At 42.5% G+C, this 21365-nt stretch overlaps 1 protein-coding gene across 1 annotated transcript in view; it reads left to right on the top strand.

Annotated features, from left to right (window-relative positions):
- Window positions 1-21365, top strand: part of LOC126184830 (organic cation transporter protein-like) — a 185464-nt gene that overhangs the window by 20311 nt on the left and 143788 nt on the right. The window contains exon 2 of the mRNA XM_049927418.1: window positions 1503-1747. Coding sequence (XP_049783375.1) covers window positions 1508-1747 — 240 coding nt within the window. The 5' untranslated portion in view covers window positions 1503-1507. The remainder of the gene's footprint in view (window positions 1-1502; window positions 1748-21365) is intronic.

Below are 21365 nucleotides of genomic sequence, written 5' to 3' on the forward strand. Positions count from 1 at the left end.
TGCATCCGTACCATATTTCTATGCACCAGGAACTGCTTGGCGACGACTTTGAACGTCGTGTACAGTTCTGCCACTGGGCACAAGAGAAATTACGGGAAGATGACAGATTATTTGCAAGCGTTCTATTTAGCAACGAAGCGTTATTCACCAACAGTGGTAACGTAAACTGGCATAACATGCACTATTGGGCAACGGAAAATCCACGATGGCTGCGACAAGTGGAAAATCAGGGACCTTGGCGAGTGAATGTATGGTGCGGCATTATGGGAGGAAGGATAATTGGCCCCCATTTTATCGATGGCAATCTAAATGGTGCAATGTATGCTGATTTCCTACGTAATGTTCTACCAATGTTACTACAAGATGTTTCACTGCATGACAGAATGGCGATGTACTTCCAACATGATTGATGACCGGCACATAGCTCGCGTACGGTTGAAACGGTATTGAATAGCATATTTCATAACAGGTGGATTGGTCGTCGAAGCACCATACCATGGCCCGTAAGTTCACTGAACCTGACGTCCCCAGATTTCTTTCTGTGTGCGAAGTTGAAGGATATTTGGTATCGTGATCCACCGACAACGCGTGCCGACATGTGTCAGCGCATTGTCAATGCATGTGCGAACATAACGGAAGGCGAAGTCTTTGCTGTTGGGAGGAATGTCGTTACACATATTGCCAAATGAATTGAGGTTGACGGACATCATTTTGAGCATTTATTGCAATTATGTGGTATTTACAGGTAATCACGCTGTAACAGCATGCGCTCTCAGAAATGATAAGTTCGCAACGCTACATGTATCACATTGGAACTACCGAAATAACATGTTCAAAAGTACCTACGTTCTGTATTTTAATTTAAAAAACCTACTTGTTACCAACTGTTCGTCTAAAATTGTGAGCCATAAGTTTGTGACTATTACAGCGTCATCTGTCACAAAGCGAAAAAAATGGTCCAATTATAACATTCATATTTCTTTACGTACTACACAAATATGCAATAAAAATGGGGGTTCGTATTTTAAAAAAACGCAGTTGATATCCGTTTGACCTATGGCAGCGCCATCTAGCGGGCCAACCATAGCGGGATCTGGTTTCCCCCTTCAAGCTAGACAAGTTTCGTTCTTTGTAGTTTTTTTCGTTTGACGCTTGTTTTGTGAGATATTTGGCCCTGTCACGATCAATGGACCACCCTGTATTTTCTTCTAGAAGAGCTAGTCTCACAAACTATGCAGTAGAGCTTCTCTGAAATTTATAATGTAGCAAATGGGTTATGATAAGTGAAGCTTCGAAGGGTCGCGAATCGGCTCTGGATAGTTCAGCCGACGAAAATTTCGGCACACATTTTTCATGTGCACAGGACGTTACCAAACCAGTCCAGATTCCACTGCAGAGTCAACATTCAATATGTTTAATGAAACCATCTTGCAATGCACATCTTTACTGCGCTGTGCTGCCTACGTCACACGAGACGTGACGCGCTGTGTTTGTCGTTGTAGCCCCGATGACGCCGGAGAGAGAGGCCGACGGCGAGCCGGTGTCGCAGCTGATCGGCGACTTCGGCCGCTGGCAGCTGCTCATGACGCTGGCGCTGGCGCTGTTCAACGTGCCGTGCACGTGGCACATCTTCGTGCCCACCTTCCAGTCGGCACACGAAGACTTCTGGTGCGCGCCGCCGCCCCAGCTCGCCGACCTGCCCGTCGAGCAGTGGCGTAACCTCTCGCACCTGCCCATCCCGGAAAAGGTCAGCATCTCAGAAAAAAACACTAGTCCGAAAAATACGAGTAAGAGTGACGCGGAATCGACCCTTGTTAATGAACAGAACAACTGCAGATCGAAGAAAATGCAAGAAAATATGATTTCGACGAACGACTCGTGCCATGGCGTGCCACCACATGCGCACCTACAGCGTGCTCTGTCTCAATTACACTACTACCCATTAAAATTGTTGCACCACGAAGATTACGTGCTACAGAGGCGAAGATGCTGTGATATGCAAACGATTAGCTTTTCAGAGAATTCACACAAGGTTGGCGCCGGTGGCGACACCTACAACGTGCTGACATGAGGAAAGTTTCCAACCGATTTCTCATACACAAACAGCAGTTGACTGGCGTTGCCTGTTGTGATGCCTCGTGTAAGGAGGAGAAATGCGTACCATCACGTTTCAGACTTTGATAAAGGTCGGATTGTAGCCTATCGCGATTGCGGTTTATCGTATCGCGACAATGTTGCTCGCGTTGGTCGAGATCCAAAGACTGTTAGCAGAATATGGAATCGGTGGGTTCAGGATAGTAATACGGAACGCAGTGCTGGATCTCAACGACCTCGTATCACTAGCAGTCGAGATGACAGGCATCTTATCCGCATGGCTGGAACGGATCGTGCAGTCACGTCTCGATCCCTGACTCAACAGATGGGGACGTTTGAAAGACACCAACAATCTGCACGAACAGTTCGACGACGTTTGCAGCAGCATGGACTATCAGTTCGGGGACAATGGTTGCGGTTACCCTTGACGCTGCATCGTAGACAGCAGCGCCTGCGATGGTGTACTCAACGACGAACCTGAGTGCACGAATGGCAAAACGTCATTTTTTCGTATCAATCCAGGTTCTGTTTACAGCATCATGATGGTCGCATCCGTGTCTGGCGACATCGCGGTGAACGCACATTGGAAGCGTGTATTCGTCATCGCCATACTGGCGAATCACCCGGCGTGATGGTATGTAGTGCCATTGGTTACACACCTCGGTCACCTCTTGTTCGCATTGACGGCACTTTGAACAGTGGTCGTCACATTTCAGATATGTTACGACCCGTGGCTCTGCCCTTCAATCGATCCCTGCGAACCCTACATTTCAGCAGGATAATGCCCGACCGCATGTTGCAGGTCCTGTACGGGCCTTTCTGGATACAGAAAATGTTCGACTGGTGCCCTGGCCAGCATATTCTCCAGATCCCTCACCAACTGAAAATGTCTGGTCAATGGTGGCCGGGCAACTGGCTCGTCACAATACGCCAGTCACTACTCCTGATGAACTGTGGTATCGTGTTGAAGCTGCATGGGCAACTCTACCTGTTCACGCCTTCCGGCCTCTGTTTGACTCAATGCCCAGGCGCATCAAGGCCGTTATTATGGCCAGAGTTGGTTGTTCTGGGTACCGATTTCTCTCAGGATCTATGCACCCAAATTGCGTGAAAATGTAATCACACGTCAGTTCTAGTATAATATATTTGTCCAATGAATACCCGTTTATCATCTGCATTTCTTCTTGGTGTAGTAATTTTAATGGCCAGTAGTGTATAAGTGGAAGCAAACGTGTAGGTGTGAGCACGTCCTCTATTGATAAACACAGTGGCAGTGTTTGAAAATCCCCTATTTAGTGTAATGAAGGCAGTGCTTTCACCTTAAGAAAGATACAAATAATGTCAAAATTTCGGAAAGATAACTTCCCTGTTCAATCAAATGGCTCCTTTGTGTCTGGCCTGTCATACAATATGTGTTGGGGACTACCGACGGAAAATTAAACTATACAACAAGGAGTATACTACACACTGCACTCACTACCAGGAATTAACGTTCAGAAACCTTTAGTATGCTACCTCTGCCATTGAGTATATTGTGAATGATCATGTCAGGTAGTGGGTATGTGTGTGCTTTTATCACACCCATGAAACTCACTCATAAGAGCACTTCAGAGGATGCTTTCGCTACCAGTTTTGATATGTGTCGTGCTTCTGCACACAGTAAGCAAGAGCATCAACTGTACCTCATGTTGCTAATTAAATATGTACCTCTTTGTACATGTTCATATATCCAGAATTGCTAGCTGAAATTGAAAACAGAAAGAAATGGTTGACTGTCTCTCTAAACTGCCTTTCATTTCATAATTTAAACTATTTACAATACGGACTACACACACACACACACACACACACACACACACACACACACACAACACACAATGTTCACTACATAGACATCAAATAAATATACCCACACTTTCTCTCCATCACCCAGGTGAACAGTGTGAGTGTGCAAGGCTTTGATTCCATTCTCACAGATGAATTGTTTGTCACCATGGCATGACAGACCAATTTTCATTTGCGATACAGTGTGTACCATATGGTCTCATGATCCTGTAAGCACTTACTTGGTGCACTGTATATGGCGGAGAAGGTAGAGTACCACCAACACAACCGCACAGGCACTCCTTGTAATTATCGATCATGAGAGACATTGAAGCCACATGATGTACGCCCATTGCCCACGTATGGGTGTCGTATGTCTTCTTAGAGTATACATACATTTTTCATCTCATCTAAGGCCCACAAACTCCACTATGTGCAACTCATTCACCTTGTCTTTCATAAGGTTGACAACCTCTTCGCTTGCTGATGTTACGCTACAAGGATTATCTGCCACGTATGCAAACATGTTGCATGTGTCGAGGGGCTCCTTGTTATTTCATGTGGATTGCAACCATTCACCAAATAAAAGAAGTTGTCAACATCTATATAAAGTACCTTTATACCTGCAAAATGAGTTTTCGTGAACCCATATTGAAGTTGGCGCATGTGTAATTTGAGGAGTCCAACATACACATACTGACATAATCATCCATCTCCAGACTTTCTAATTCTTGATTGAAGATTGTTGGGTATTTAAAATTTAGCCTGGCAGCAAAATTCGTAGCGTCATAATGCCCCTCCCACCGGAAAACGTGAATTTTGTGATGGTTGCTTAAATTCTACATTATTTTTCTAAATATTGCATTATTCATTAGTTTATAAACATCTTTTTCAAAGTCATACATCACGAGAACCGTCTGTTCGGTATTTAAATCAATAGCCTCTTTCAATCAGCATGATTGCTTGAAGATGGCAGTGTGGGTAGCTAATCAGTGTCATTCCCTTACAGACACATAGTTGAAGGTTTCTGTAGTGCATAATGTACCTCTGTTCACTCCCCAGTGTTCTCATCTCCTTGGGGATGGAAACTTTCCTTGTAACTAGTCACTCTGGAATAGCAGCAAACTACTGCGTACATCATGCACACTATTAGCATTTGCCAGATCTGCCTCCACTATATAACCTACACCAGAATCCATTGCCAGAGTCGAGACTTTACCTCATCTGACCAGTTCCCTACCGCCCAGCAATTGAAACCGTCCAATTTGGAGACAATGTTGCATAGCGTGCCCCTGTAAGTTGTTAACATCCAGGTATAGGCTGTAACTGAAATCATCAGATGCATTGAACTCTCCACCCATTTGTGAGTTATTTTCCTTGGCATGCCCGTAGGTACACTGACAAAGACCCCCAAAAATTCCATGTTCAAAGAAGAGCAGCTTGTCCACATCAACCAGTACGTTGATGTTGACATGTTCCTTTTTCAACATTGTTCCCACAAAAGCCTTAGCACAGTGTAATAGAAATCAGCATCTGTCATGTATGTGGTCATGTACACACTCCAGAATTTCTCTAAAACATCCGCAAGCAAGTGTATTTCTGTCTCAGTATAAATCTTTTCACACTTCCCAAAATAAGAAATGTTAAATTCTTGCCAAAGATTCACCACATGGCTATACTTTGCATCCGCTATAGCACTGCCCTTAAGATTACTGGTGAATGAAATGTCAGGTAGGATGATTTTGTTGCATCTCTATCAGATCCAGATATTTGATTGGGAAGGGCCCTTTATTCGTCATGAGCGGAAGCTTCGCATGATAAGGATGTGCAGCTCTAGTGAGGAGCATGTTCTGCTGACACAGTGTCTCAGCAAGTTTCTGAAGTGGTGCGTGCACAAATCGAAGCGAGGCTAGGAACCGGAGTGTAACGTTCTTGGTCATTCAACTGTACGATGAAATGAATTTTTCGATGTTCTCTGGTGGGACACTAAACTTATCAGAAGCACCATACCCCCTCATATTGTGGAAGAAAACGTGTGTCATGGCAGTTGGTGTTTCAAGTTGCCTGCTCCATTGGAACTTCTCCGTTAGTTGACTGTGGTCCATACATAGAGTTGCTGCTTCTCTGTCTAATGGGAATCCACAGATATGACAGCCAACTGCATTCTCGTATAATATATCGTTCTCCTGCAATTTGGTCATTGGAATGTTGGTGTGATTAATCTCAACATTCCTTACAGGTTGAGATAGCTCAGAGAGATACTATCTCACAGAATTATCCCTTACATCTGATTCAAAATGATTAAGATTTGAGTCAAATATTAATACAATCTAGTACACCACTGTATACGGTACGTACCCTCTATGAAACTTGTATGGAAGGCTGTGGGATCATCGTCATAGTATGTCACAGAAGTTAGGAGGCTCTTTAAGTAAGCATATACTACAAAGGCCTACGATCCTGATGGTGGCGTTCTTAAGCTGCCCCTAGTTATAGAGTTTAACCATCTGTGGGAGACTGCTCACGGAGATCGTATGATCACCTGGTATCACTGAGGGAGTTTGTGCAATTCCATTGAACATGGCCGCAGTTTGCATCTAACAAGGGAACCTCCCCATCGCACCCCCCTCAGATTTAGTTACAAGTTGCCACAGTGGATAGGCGTTGAAAAACTGAACACAGATCAATCGAGAAAACAGGAAGAAGTTGTGTGGAACTGTGAAAAAAAATAAGCAAAATATACAAACTGAGTAGTCAATGCGCAAGATAGGCAATATCAAGGATAATGTGGGCTCAGGAGCGCCATGGTCCCGTGGTTAGCGTGAGCAGCTGCGGAACGCGAGGTCCTTGGTTCAAGTCTTCCCTGGAGTGAAAAGTTTTATTTTTTATTTTCAAACAATTATCAAAGTTCAGGCCCTCACACATAATCAACTTCGCTCTCCAAAATTCCAGGACATGTTCAGATTTGCTTGGACATATGCAGGATTTGACGGTCTACACACGGAAAAATTTGAAAACGTTAAAAACATATGTTTTGACAGAGCACAGGGAAAACTGTACGACTGTTGCATTCATTTGTTGCAGTTTATGTGACAAACTCTTATGTTTTCATCACTTTTTTGGGAGTGATTATCACATCCACAAGAAAACCTAAATCGGGCAAGGTAGAAGAATCTTTTTACCCATTAGCCAAGTGTACAAGTTAGGTGTGTCGACAACATATTCCTGTCATGTGACCACATGCCGTCACCAGTGTCGTATAGAATATATCAGACGTGTTTTCCTGTGGAGGAATCGGTTGACCTATGACCTTACGATGAAATGTTTTCGGTTCCCATTGGAGAGGCACGTCCTTTCGTCTACTAATCGCACGGTTTTGCGGTGCGGTCGCAAAACACAGACACTAAACTTATTACAGTGAACAGAGACGTCAATGAACGAACGGACAGATCACTGCTTTGCGAAAATAAAGAAATTAAACTTTTCACTCGAGGGAAGACTTGAACCAAGGACCTCTCGTTCCGCAGCTGCTCACGCTAACCACGGGACCACGGCGCTACTGAGCTCGCACTATCTTCGATGTTGCCTATCTTGCTCATGGACTACTCAGTTTGTATATTTTGCTTATTTTTTTCATAGTTCCACACAACTTCTTCCTGTTTTCTCGATTGATCTGTGTTCAGTTTTTCAAGGCCTATCCACTGTGCCAACTTATAACTAAATCTGAGGGGGGGTGTGATGGGGAGGTTCCCTTGTAAGTACCACACAGACAAATCCACTCATCCAAGGATAATATCACTGTGTTGAGAACTTTTCAAAGCCACCACTGGGTTGCATTCACGATCTGACATCATTCCCATCCTGATGTGCTTGCTGTAACTGCTTTTTAAACTATAACATTATTTTCACGTCAAGTAACTGTGATGGCTTCACCTCATCTGCACAAAAAGAGAAATCGAGTGAGAGATACATGTATGACTTCATTCTTCTTTAGTGACATTTCTGAACAGTCAAAGGAACTGTGTCTGTGATACAATATCCGGAGTCACCCTCTATCTTCAGGAGTTCTGGAAACCAGGGTGATGCAAATCTTTTTTTGATGTGTGTAAATACTAACTACGGTGGCGGAACCGTAAGCTTACGTATCACGTTCTACATGCTACACTGACGAAAAAAAAACCGCAACACCAAGAAGTAAGTGATGTAGAGTAGTGAACTTTCGGGAATACATTTGTATAGGTAACATATTCAAGCGATTAACATTTGCAAGGTGGGTTCAAATGGCTCTGAGCACAATGGGACTTAACTTCTGAGGTCATCAGTCCCCTATAACTTAGAATTACTTAAACCTAACTAACCTAAGGACATCACACACATCCATGCTCGAGGCAGGATTCGAACCTGTGACTGTAGCGGTCGCGCGGTTCCAGACTGTAGCGCCTAGAACCGCTCGGCCACCCCGGCCGGCATTGCAAGGTCACAGGTTAATTTAAGCTAGAGATAGGCTATTGTAAATACGAAATGCTGGTAAATTAATAACCGGTGTAGCCGCCAAAATGTTGAATTGAACATGCAAACGTGCATGCATTTTGTTGTACACGTGCCATATGTATGGAGTTCAATGGCTATTGTATTTGGTCGGTCAACACAGGGATGGTTAATATTGTTTGTGGATGACGCTAGAGTTGTCGTCCGATGATAGCCCATGTACAGGGCTATTACAAATTATTGAAGCGATTTCATAAATTCACTGTAGCTCCATTCATTGACATATGGTCACGACACACTACAGATACGTAGAAAAACTCAAAGTTTAGTTCCGCTGAAGCCGCACTTCAGGTTTCTGCCGCCAGAGCGCTCGAGAGCGCAGTGAGACAAAATGGCGACAGGAGCTGAGAAAGCGTATGTCGTGCTTGAAATGCACACACATCAGTCAGTCATAACAGTGCAACGACACTTCAGGACGAAGTTCAACAAAGATCCACCAACTGCTAACTCCATTCGGCGATGGTATGCGCAGATTAAAGCTTCTGGATGCCTCTGTAAGGGGAAATCAACGGGTCGGCCTGCAGTGAGCGAAGAAACGGTTGAACGCGTGCGGGCAAGTTTCACGCATAGCCCGTGGAAAATTGGCTCATGCCACAACTGGAGACCGACAGCGCCGACTTCATCTTTCAACAAGATGGTGCTCCACCGCACTTCCATCATGATGTTCGGCATTTCTTAAACAGGAGATTGGAAAACCGATGGATCGGTCGTGGTGGAGATCATGATCAGCAATTCATGTCATGGCCTCTACGCTCTCCCGACTTAACCCCATGCGATTTCTTTCTGTGGGGTTATGTGAAAGATTCAGTGTTTAAACCTCCTCTACCAAGAAACGTGCCAGAACTGCGAGCTCGCATCAACGATGCTTTCGAACTCATTGATGGGGACATGCTGCGCCGAGTGTGGGAGGAACTTGATTATCGGCTTGATGTCTGCCGAATCACTAAAGGGGCACATATCGAACATTTGTGAGTGCCTAAAAAAATTTTGAGTTTTTGTATGTGTGTGCAAAGCATTGTGAAAATATCTCAAATAATAAAGTTATTGTAGAGCTGTGAAATCGCTTCAATCATTTGTAATAACCCTGTATACTTGATTGGACATAGATCTGGTGATCAAGCGGGCCAAGGCAACATGTCCGCACTCTGTTGAGTTGGTTACAGCAGAAGTATCTGGGAGAGCGTTATCCTGTTGGAAACACCTCATGGTATGCTGTTGATGAATGACAGCACAACATATCAAATCACGAGACCGACGTACAGATATGCAAAAAATGGCTCTGAGCACTGTGGGACTTCACTTCTGAGCTCATTATCAGTCCCCCAGAACTACTTAAACCTAACGAACATAAGGACATTACACACATCCATGCCCGTGGCAGTATTCGAACCTGCGATCGTAGCTGTCGCGCGGTTCCAGACTGAAGTGCTTACAGATTTGCAGTCATGGTGTGTGTGATAACCATAAGAGTGCTCCTGCTGTCATACGAAATCGCACCCCAGGCCGTAATTCCATGTGTAGGTCCAGTTTGTCTAGCATGCATCTACATCGACACTCTGCAAATCACATTTAAGTGCCTGGCAGAGGTGTTTTGCAGGCCCTCACCTGGCCTCCTCCTAACCAACCCTACACAGGCATCACTGGCAGCAGGGCAGGACCAGCTTTCATCACAAAACACAACAGCCCTTATAACGGTACTTTGCGGGCAGGCGTGTCAATTAGCATCATATTAATTAAAATCGGGGATAAATAGACTTTATTTTGGAAGAATTAAAAAGGGGAAAGTAATACGAAACTTTAATAATTGCACAGTATTACTAAGAAGCAATATAATGAAAAGTAATAAAAAGCGAAGTAGCAAAGACCAAGCGGGACAGAAAGATATAGGGGCGCGTTTGTTTTTTAATACATATACAAGAACATGTAACACATTATTGAGCCCTCTACCTTCAGTTATCGCGATCGGGCTAGTCGATGAAAAAGTGGTATGCGACTGCGAAATTCGTTAAGGAGATTATTTAAAGACTCTTCAAGTACGTTTAAAATACATTACGTGTGACGAAGTGGTCAGAGAAGTTTATTGTCGGGTGAAGTGAAAATGATTCCGACAACACAATTCGAACTTTGTGTTATCTGGGAAAAATACTCTTGGGAAACTATTATGGTTGTGGAACCCACGAAAGTTGTACGCAACGGAAAGCTATCGTTTACGTAATTCTGCATTTTATGAAATTGTGAAACGCGTGTGCGCGGAACGTAAAGAGAATCTTATCCTTGGACGGTTTCGGGGGGTAACTGATACAAACAAGGCGCCAGCATAAAAATAGTTCGCTTATTAACTACCAGATATTAATTAACTGGGACCTAAAATACTAAAAACAGTGCATACACCGTTAAATTGAACCCTGCATGTGAAAGACAATCACATCGAACATTTCGAGAGCGAAGAATAGACATTTAAGTGCCGAATTGATAGCCTGGGTAGTGTCGATATTTGAACATTATATGACACGCGTTATTCAGAACACTATATCGACCATTTTAGTACTGAAAAGAAGGGTAGGATCATCACCCCCAATCCCGATTCATATTTCATATTTAGTTAGTGAAAAGAAATGTGTTAATAAACAAACTATATTTCAATTTTATCCACGATTTTGGCTTCATTACGTAGTCTTGACTACATGATAAACAATATCTGTGGAAGTTGTATACAACGAATCGTCATAATATTTAGCCAAGCAATATTGTGGGACACCAGAAATGTAAAGCATGAAATTTGTTCTTACAGCGGATGTATAATGTGTGATTGCGAGGAACTATATTGAGAAACTGAACATCCATTGCGTACTTGCATGTTTATCTGCGAAAATGGTCCTTGTCGGTGCATCAGCATAGAGTTCGAATAGAATCGCTGGAACATTGCAAACCATTCAGATTAATCGAACATCTAAATACGCATAATGCTGGTATCACCAGGATGTGTTCTTTCTCCTCACCCCCGTGACAGTAATTGAATTAAGAGTCAGCCGGGAGTAACATTTAAATCAGTTGACGACAACTGAGCTAGGGTCACGAATTTTCAAACGTCCACTGCCATGTATGAAGGCGAGTGACACCACGAGTGGTAACGTCGATCGAGGGGTGTCGTTGTGATCGTATTGAATGACATTGAGCGGTCACACCCTCCATCCTAAACACCAAGAAGCTTTCTATTGACACCACTGAAGTCGCAAATGGCGGTGGTTTGGGGTCAGTGGAATGTATGCTACAGGGAGTCTGGCTCAGAGCTGTGGAGCTGTAACGGATTTGTAACAGTGTTATGCCACTATGATGCCAACTGCTGCTCAGATTGCTGCTGCAGTTGCAGTACTATGCGCCAGAGCCACACGCCAAACACGATGGTTTTCCCTCCCGGTAGTGTCACGTGGCCGTCCAGAGCCCTGTCTTCTTGGAACTGTACATTCTCGTGACCATCGCTGCCAGCAATCATGTACAACGGTTACATTCTTCTAAGTCTTTCTGCAATATCGTAGAAGGAACATCCAGCTTATCGTAGCCCTATTACACGATCTCATATAAACTCATTGAGGTGTTGGTAATGGCGTCCTTGTCGCCTTAAAGCCATTCTTGACTGACATCTACTCACCACGTCCAATCTTAAATGTATCTAACGGTCACGACCGTTGTTGTTGTTGTTTTAGTCTTTAGTCCAGAGACTGGTTTGATGCAGCTCTCCATGCTACTCTATCCTGTGCAAGCTTTATCATCTCCCAGTACCTACTGCAACCTACATCCTTCTGAATCTGCTTAGTTTATTCATCTCTTTGTCTTCCTCTACGATTTTTACCCTCCACGCTGCCCTCCAGTACTAAATTGGTGATCCCCTGATGCCTCAGGGCATGTCCTACCAACCGATCCCTCCTTCTAGTCAAGTTGTGCCACAAATTTCTCCCCAATTCTGTTCAATACCTCCTCATTAGTTATGTGATCTACCCATGTAATCTTCAGCATTCTTCGAAAGCTTCTATTCTCTTCTTGTCCAAACTATTTATCGTCCATGTTTCACTTCCATACAAGGCTACACTCCATACAAATACTTTCAGAAACGACTTCCTGACACTTAAATCTATACTCGATGTTAACAAATTTTTCTTCTTCAGAAACGCACTCCTTGCTATTGCCAGTCTACATTTTATATCCTCTCTACTTTGGCCATCAATTATTTTGCTCCCCAAATAGCAAAACTCATCTACTTCTTTAAGTGTCTCGTTCCCTAATATAATTCCTTCACCATCACCCGACTTAATTCGACTACATTCCATTATCCTCATTTTCCTTTGTTGATGTTCATCTTATATCTTCCAAGACACTGTCCAGTCCATTCAGCTGCTCTTCCAAGCCCTTTTCTGTCTCTGACAGAATTACAATGTCATCGGCGAACCTCAATTTTTCTTATTTCTTCTCCGTGGATTTTAATACCTACTCCGAATTTTCTTTTGTTTCGTTTACTGCTTGCTCAATATACAGATTAAATATCATCGGGGATAGGCTACAACCCTGTCTCACTCCCTTCCCGATCACTGCTTCCCTTTCATGCCCCTCAACTCATAACCGCCACCTGGTTGCTGTACAAATTGTAAATATCTTTTCGCTCCCTGTAATTTACCCCTACCACCTTCAGAATTTGAAAGAGAGTATTCCAGTCAACATTGTCAAAAGCTTTCTCTAAGTCTACGACCGTTACAGCGTGTATTTAAAGCAAACCTGATTTGTATCCTCATAGTGGCACTGCTAGCGACATTCTTATGCGACTGGAGCGAAATTTGGACAGACATTATCTTTCAGATGGAGGAACACGACTACCAAGTTTCACGTCGTGCAACTCTTTGTTGGTGTTGCGGTCTTTTTCCGTCAGCGTATTTGGATAAATAAGCTCATCTTAGTTATGATTCGGCTCCCAGGCTGAAAGTGATTACTGAGTGTTGTCGATCGCGCACTGCTGCATGCTCTAGTGAATTTATCAGTTACAAGCAGTATTTGTTGCAGCAGAAGTAATTCCACAGCTGCTGTCTAAGGGAAAGCGCTAGCAATATCCATTCGGTCCTTTTTTTAACGTTTAACGTGTTTATCTTTCTGTTTATATCGGCCTTCCGAGATTATACATGGTAGTGAAACTTTCACCGAACTGCTTTCAGCAGTTATCAAATCAGTTAAAATTCACTAAATATAATTTGAATGTATCTGACGATAACACAGGCCAACGAAAATTTTTTTGCAATTGTTTTTTACTTTGCTAGCTGAACTTGATAGATTTTTGTGAGCTGAATCCAATTCTAGTTTTAGTTTCTTTTGTATCACCCATAGTTTTCGAGCATTATTCTTTTCATTATACGGTGTAAAAATCCTATGTTATACGGTAAACAAGGAAATTAATGAAACGCTTTGCTACAACATAAGCATGGTTTGTATTTAAAGTAAGCTACTTAAAGCAATGATGTGTGTTAATAGAGGTTTCACTTGTCAGATGGAATTGGTTTGTTTTTTCTTTCTATTTTTTCATTAAAGCTTCTTGAGTAGCTTTTTCTACGACGAATCTCTTGCTGAACTTCTCGAAGAAGTGACCAACAGCAGTTCCCCATCATGTTGGTGTTCCAGCAGCCTTGGTAGCGTTTTTCTATCACTTTAATATCCTGGTGGAAAAGCTCTCCTTGCTCCTCTCTAACATCTCCCATATTGTCCAGGAAGTAATCAAGGTGACTGTTCAAAAAGTAAACTTTCAGGCTCATTAAACATCCTAAAGTATTAAACTTCTTTAACATTGTAGCTATAATAAAAACATATTCTGGGTCTTTTTTCATGTCCTAAGAACTTTGTAACGACTTGCTTGAATGATACCCATGCTTTCTCATTTAAGGTCATTGTGGCTTCAAAGTTAACACCAAACATCAATTTTCTAATGTCAGGTCCGACAAAGACGCCTTTTAGTGTAGCTTCTGAAAGGTGTGGAAACTTTTGGCAGGGATACTTAAAACATGGTCCACTTGTAGGCAAAGCCTTTACAAACTTTCATTAGGCCTAACTTTATATGTAGAGGTGGTAGGAGTACGTTTTTTGGAACTACAAGGTTTTTGCGTAGAATGTTCTTCTCACCAGGTTTTAAAGACTCCCTCACAGGCCAGTTCTTTCTGCGTCAGTGTTGATCCTTAGCCGTACTGTCCCGTTCACACAAGAAACATGGAAATTTGGTAAAGGCACCTTTCTGACCAAGGAGCGTGGATGTTTCTTTTAGATCGCTACATATCATCCAACCATGAGCAGAGTAGCCTGTTTTATTTAGCGTTATTTCTAGGTTTTTCATAGAATTCTTTCATATGTACAGAATGTCCAAAGGTATAGATGCATACATGTTACCATTGTGTAATAAAACAGCCTTTAAACTAGTTTTGAATGAATCAAACAGCCTCCAGTCTTCCATTTTGTATTCAATACCAAACTCATTCATCAGACTGGGTATGTCTGAGCAATACACTAAATCACCTTGTTTGAAAAACTTCGAAAATTGCTGCTCTCTCTTTCTACACATGTATATGCTGGTTACAACTGCCAATAAGTTTTTTTCCTTTAATCTAGAGTCAAGCAATTCAGCTTTTTCTTTCGTTAAGCCCAGATCCCTAATCAAATCGTTAAACTCGGTCTGAGTAAACAATTTGGGCTCTAGACTTTCTGTATTACAATGGAATTCATCATCATCTGGTTTATCTAAATCAGATTGTACATCAGAAAATACTTCTGTTGGGAAAGAATTTAAATCATCTTGTCGTTCAGGAACCGGCAAATTTACACCATGCCCTACTGGTCGGATGGTGGACAGAAGGTTAGGTTAGCTTATTACCATCTAGTTTTTCGAATTATGACCAGTAATATCAACAATGAAAAAGTAGCAATCATCGGAATGATTTCTTAGCTCCCTCCATATCACAGGAACAGCAAATCTAAAGGATTTTCCTCCTTTTTGGACCATTTTCTCATATCTTCAATACACATAACATGCCTTATGTGGCGCTGAAGATTTATCTTTAGCACCAAGTTTAGGTCCAAAGAATGATAAACATTTTTCACAAAGTTTGTAATGTTTCTTTGGTTTTTTTAATAACAAATTCGCCACAAATATAACAAAAAGTGTCAGCAGAGTTTTTACAATCACCACCAGGTTGACAGTAAACAAATCATTATCTGTTAACACAAATATAGAATCGACCTTTTTTCCCCATCAAATGTATTTCAGCAGTGCTACTAACGTCATCTACATTCATTACACCGTTTTAAATTACTTTAACTACAGGGCTATTACAAATGATTGAAGCGATTTCATAAATTCACTGTAGCTCCATTCATTGACATATGGTCACGACACACTGCAGATACGTAGAAAAATTCATGAAGTTTTGTTTGGCTGACGCCGCACTTCAGGTTTCTGCCGCCAGAGCGCTCGAGAGCGCAGTGAGACAAAATGGCGACAGGAGCCGAGAAAGCGTATGTCGTGCTTGAAATGCACTCACATCAGTCAGTCATAACAGTGCAACGGCACTTCAGGACGAAGTTCAACAAAGATCCACCAACCGCTAACTCCATTCGGCGATGGTATGCGCAGTTTAAAGCTTCTGGATGCCTCTGTAAGGGGAAATCAACGGGTCGGCCTGCAGTGAGCGAAGAAACGGTTGAACGCGTGCGGGCAAGTTTCACGCGTAGCCCGTGGAAGTCGTCGAATAAAGCAAGCAGGGAGCTAAACGTACCACAGCCGACGGTTTGGAAAATCTTACGGAAAAGGCTAAAGCAGAAGCCTTACCGTTTACAATTGCTACAAGCCCTGACACCCGATGACAAAGTCAAACGCTTTGAATTTTCGGCGCAGTTGCAACAGCTCATGGAAGAGGATGCGTTCAGTGCGAAACTTGTTTTCAGTGATGAAACAACATTTTTTCTTAATGGTGAAGTGAACAGACACAATGTGCGAATCTGGGCGGTAGAGAATCCTCACGCATTCGTGCAGCAAATTCGCAATTCACCAAAAGATAACGTGTTTTGTGCAATCTCACGGTTTAAAGTTTACGGCCCCTTTTCCTTCTGCGAAAAAAACGGTACAGGACACGTGTATCTGGACATGCTGGAAAATTGGCTCATGCCAGAACTGGTGACCGACAGTGCCGACTTCATCTTTCAACAGGATGGTGCTCCACCACACTTCCATCATGATGTTCGGCATTTCTTAAACAGGAGATTGGAAAACCGATGGATCGGTCGTGGTGGAGATCATGAGCAGCAATTCATGTCATGGCCTCCACGCTCTCCCGACTTAACCCCATGCGATTTCTTTCTGTGGGTTTATGTGAAATAAAAAAATGGCACTATGGGACTTAACATCTATGGTCATCAGTCCCCTAGAACTTAGAACTACTTAAACCTAACTAACCTAAGGACATCACACACATCCATGCCTGAGGCAGGATTCGAAACTGCGACCGTTGCAGTCACGCGGCTCCAGACTGAGCGCCTAGAACCGCTAGACCACCGCGGCCGGCGGTTATGTGAAAGATTCAGTGTTTAAACGTCCTCTACCAAGAAACGGGCCAGAGCTGTGAGCTCGCATCAACGATGCTTTCGAACTCATTGATGGGGACACGCTGCGCCGAGTGTGGGAGGAACTTGATTATCGGCTTGATGTGTGCCGAATCACTAAAGGGGCACATATCGAACATTTGTGAATGCCTAAAAAAACTTTTTGAGTTTTTGTATGTGTGTGCAAAGCATTGTGAAAATATCTCAAATAATAAAGTTATTGTAGAGCTGTGAAGTCGCTTCAGTCATTTGTAATAACCCTGTATATAAAAGCTGGTAAATTCTTTAAAAATCGCTTAATTCAATAAATTTAACTGTAAAATGTGAAGAAATGGTGAGTGATACAGGTTTTATCGTACTTGGCTTTCCCACCCTAAAAAACATAAGAATAAGGTATCTTCAGCAAAAAAGTTTTTATATCGTTGGCCTGTGTAGTTGTAGTGTAGACAGATAGGACAGCACTTAGAGGAAGACTGCTGCGATTTTTTAAGTGGTCCAGCAGTCCACTCGCTTCTTGAGACTGTAACACCTGTTCTGAGCACAGTTCTCAAGGCAGTCAAATTATTAGTTTTGGTTTCAGAGTGAAGATACCTTGACTGTAATTAAATCCCTGTTTGTTCACTCTGGTGTAACGTTCATTAGCTTCTGCATATCAGCCAGCTTTAGTAATACCGATCTGCATTCCTCCGAAGACAATGCCGACATCCGAGAGAAAGAACCGTTTACCATATAATTACAAGTTTAGTGGTGAACGCCTCCAGCACGCGACATCCTAGCGGTAATACTAACGACCGATATCAAGGGAGGGAATCAAGTCATTAGGTAACGCCAATGTGAAGTCAGATTTGCCGGAAGAGTTGTAGGTAAATGTGATGCGTACGTGAAGCAAATGGCATATAAAGCACCAGTGCGCCTAGTTCTACAGAATTGTTCCAGCGCTTGGAGTCATGTACGCACGGCAACACCTCTAAGAAATTTGATGGCTCTGTTCTACGATCCTGACGGGTTGGTATAGCCCATACGAAAGTTTAACAGAAATACTAAAATAAAATATATAGGAAACGGTAGAAGAAAGGCAACTTAGTACTAGTGGAACCTTGTTGTGTAAATGTAGAGAACTTCTATTCGAAGAAGATTGTGCCATCAACGTATATCTCGCGTGAGGGTAACGAGGTTAGATGCATATAGACAATTATTTGTCCTCACCAATTGAATAAGAATATCCGTAACTTTGCTACGATTTTCTCACCGCCTTGTTATGTATGGTGGCTTGTGGGAGGGGGATTATGCCAAGGTATATGTCGCTTCTATACTCCTATTACATCAGCCATTCTTCGCGCGTTCGATAGAGCGTTAAACATCAAATTAAAAGAAAATCTTTCAATAAGATTTTATCTTTAAATAATTTAACTGATTATTAGATCATATTAATGGTTTTTATTAAGTCTGTTCCATATTCCTGGAACCACGTGTCACGTTACATCATAATTCTTTCATGCTTTTAAAAATTTTGATGTCTCCATTCAGAGAGGCTTTAATGCTCGAAGATCGAAAACAATTTATTATACAAGGTACTTAGTAATGGAAGTCCTATGTATGGACACACACACAAACACAAACACACACACACACACACACACACACACACACACACACACACACACACAAGTTATTTGAAAAAGAAAGGTATACCACAATTTCATAATACAGTACCTGTTAGTACATAAACGTCAACCTAAAATAGTACTGATCTGCTTCGAGATATGCATTCTAAGTTGTTTGTATGAAATTAAGTTAAAGCTACATCTAGTTTCTAATTACACTACTTACCCCTGATGCGTCTGGGTATCATCAGTCTAAGATGCGTACATTCAGTGCAAGACACAGCTGAACTTTTCCAGTTACTTGTGTCATCCGTCACTGCTTACCTGACGCGCAAAAGATCAGAATCTACATTATTTAATGATCTCTTACCTAATTTCTAAATAATTTAATTGTCATAAAAATTGTCACTTGAGCTGGTCTCTATATTTTGCTTTAATCCCGTTTATAAAAGTCACCCTGCAATGGCAACTTACTTTTGTACTCTGATCGCTAAGACACATTGTTTATCAACTACTAGATGAATACCCGGATATGTATGTATTTCAGTCTTCTATTACTCCACCCCCTCCTCCCCCTCTCGCTGTTCGTCTCCTCCCATTCTTTTCTCTGACCAACTCCTCCTCTCCCCCCTCTGTCGCCCCTTCTCTTCCTTTTCTCTGCCCATTTCCTATTCGCTTTCTTTCTGCCTCTCTCTTCCTGTGCCCATCTCTGTCCATGTCCTCCTCTAACCTTTATCTACCGATCTCCGCCTTCCCCCTTCTTCTGTCCATTTTCCTCGCTCCTCTCTGCCCATCTCCTGCTCCCTTCTATGTGTGTCCATCTTCCTCCTTCCCCTTCTGTGTCTGTCCATCTCTTCCTGCAACCTTCCTTGTCCATGTTAGCACCCCCACCCCAGTAGTAGCTGGTGGTTCTTACCCTCACAAAATTTCTTTCCAGATCAAAACTAATGTGTATACCAAATTTGGTTCAAATCGATACATGGGTTTAAGACGAACTATTTACCCACAGCTTTACCCATCTATGCACATGGAAAATATATTTTACATGTACTTAACATATTTCACACAAAATGGTTCAAATGGCTCTGAGCACTATGGGACTTAACATCTGCGGTCATCAGTCCCCTAGAACTTAGAACTACTTAAACCTAACTAACCTAAGGACATCACACACATCCATGCCCGAGGCAGGATTCGAACCTGCGACAGTAGCGGTCGCGCGGTTCCAGACTGTAGCGCCTAGAACCGCTCGGCCACCCCGGCCGGCTACGACGCCGTATCTCCTGAACTATGTATTATACAATGATATATATTTCTAAATACATTCCGGAGCGTATGTGGATACTTTCTGCCAAAACTGTTGCGACTGGAACGAGTAGCAATGAAGTAATAAATTTTAGCGTCTTGCACGATGTGGTAGTTTTTCACGCATTCAGTGTTTATGACCTCGTATCTCCTAAACTATGTGCTTACAATAATATGATTTTGCTGGTACGTTCTGTGGCATAAGTGAATTCTATCTACAAACCGTGCCACACATGTAGTTAGTAGTAATGAAGTAATATATTAAAACGTCACGCTACGTACGTTAGTTTTGCCGCACAAACAGGTAAAATGTAGTATGAAGTAACGACAACAAAGTAATGAGACATGTGAAAAAAATGGTGCTTACCGTTTTAGTTTAGTGTTGTCTCCTTCAAATTAGTTCCCTTCTGATTGTACACACTTTTTCCAGCGCTTCTGCCATTGATGGTAACATTTCTCTAACTCATCGTCTGTAATATCCTCCAAGACCCTCGTCACAGCTTTTTGGACATCTTGCGTTGTTTGAAAATGGTGACCCTTGACCACCGTTTTGGCTCTTGGAAATAGAAAAAAGTCGCACGGAGCGTTATTTGGTGAATAAGGTGGCTGTGGTAGTACTAAAATTTGTTTTGACGTTAGAAACTGCTGTACTGAGAGCAGTATGGGATGGCGCATTATCCTGATGCAGAATCTAATTATCAGCAATGTTGGCACGGACACAAAGAACTCTTTTACGAAGTATTTCTAAAATTTCTTTGTAGTAATATTGGTTAACTGTTCGTCCAGGAGGCGCCCACTCTTTATGAACAATTCCCCTGGAATCAAAGCAGCACACAAGCATGCATTTCACTTTTGACTTTGACATGCGAGCTTTTTTGGCCTGGGTGATCCCTTTGAGCACCATTGCGAACTGTGGCGTTTTGTCTCCGGATCGTACTGAAAAAAAAACGACTTTCATCACCAGTTATAACACGGCTCAACATTTCTGGATTGACTTCCGTTTGCTCTAACAGATCGGCTGCCACATTTTTCCGTGTTTCTCGCTGTTGTGGTGTGAGATTTTTGGGGGCCATTTTTGCACAATTCTTTCTCATACCAAGATCTTCAGTTATTATTAGACGAACCGTTTCTCGACTGATGTTCAGTTGTTCTGCAATCATTTTCATGGATAATCTTCGAGATAATCTTACGATGTCATGCACCCTGGCCAAGTCGACATCCGTCCGTGAGGTTCTGGTCGTACACTTCAGTCTTCATCTTCAACATTCGCTCTGCCTTCACTAAACATTTTATGCCAACGAAAAATTTGAGCTCTTGGCATAACCTCTCCAAAAGCCTTCTTACGCTTACCGTAAGTTATGTAAGTTGTCG

Source organism: Schistocerca cancellata, chromosome 4 (assembly GCF_023864275.1).
Source record: "Schistocerca cancellata isolate TAMUIC-IGC-003103 chromosome 4, iqSchCanc2.1, whole genome shotgun sequence".
Lineage (NCBI taxonomy): Eukaryota > Metazoa > Arthropoda > Insecta > Orthoptera > Acrididae > Schistocerca > Schistocerca cancellata.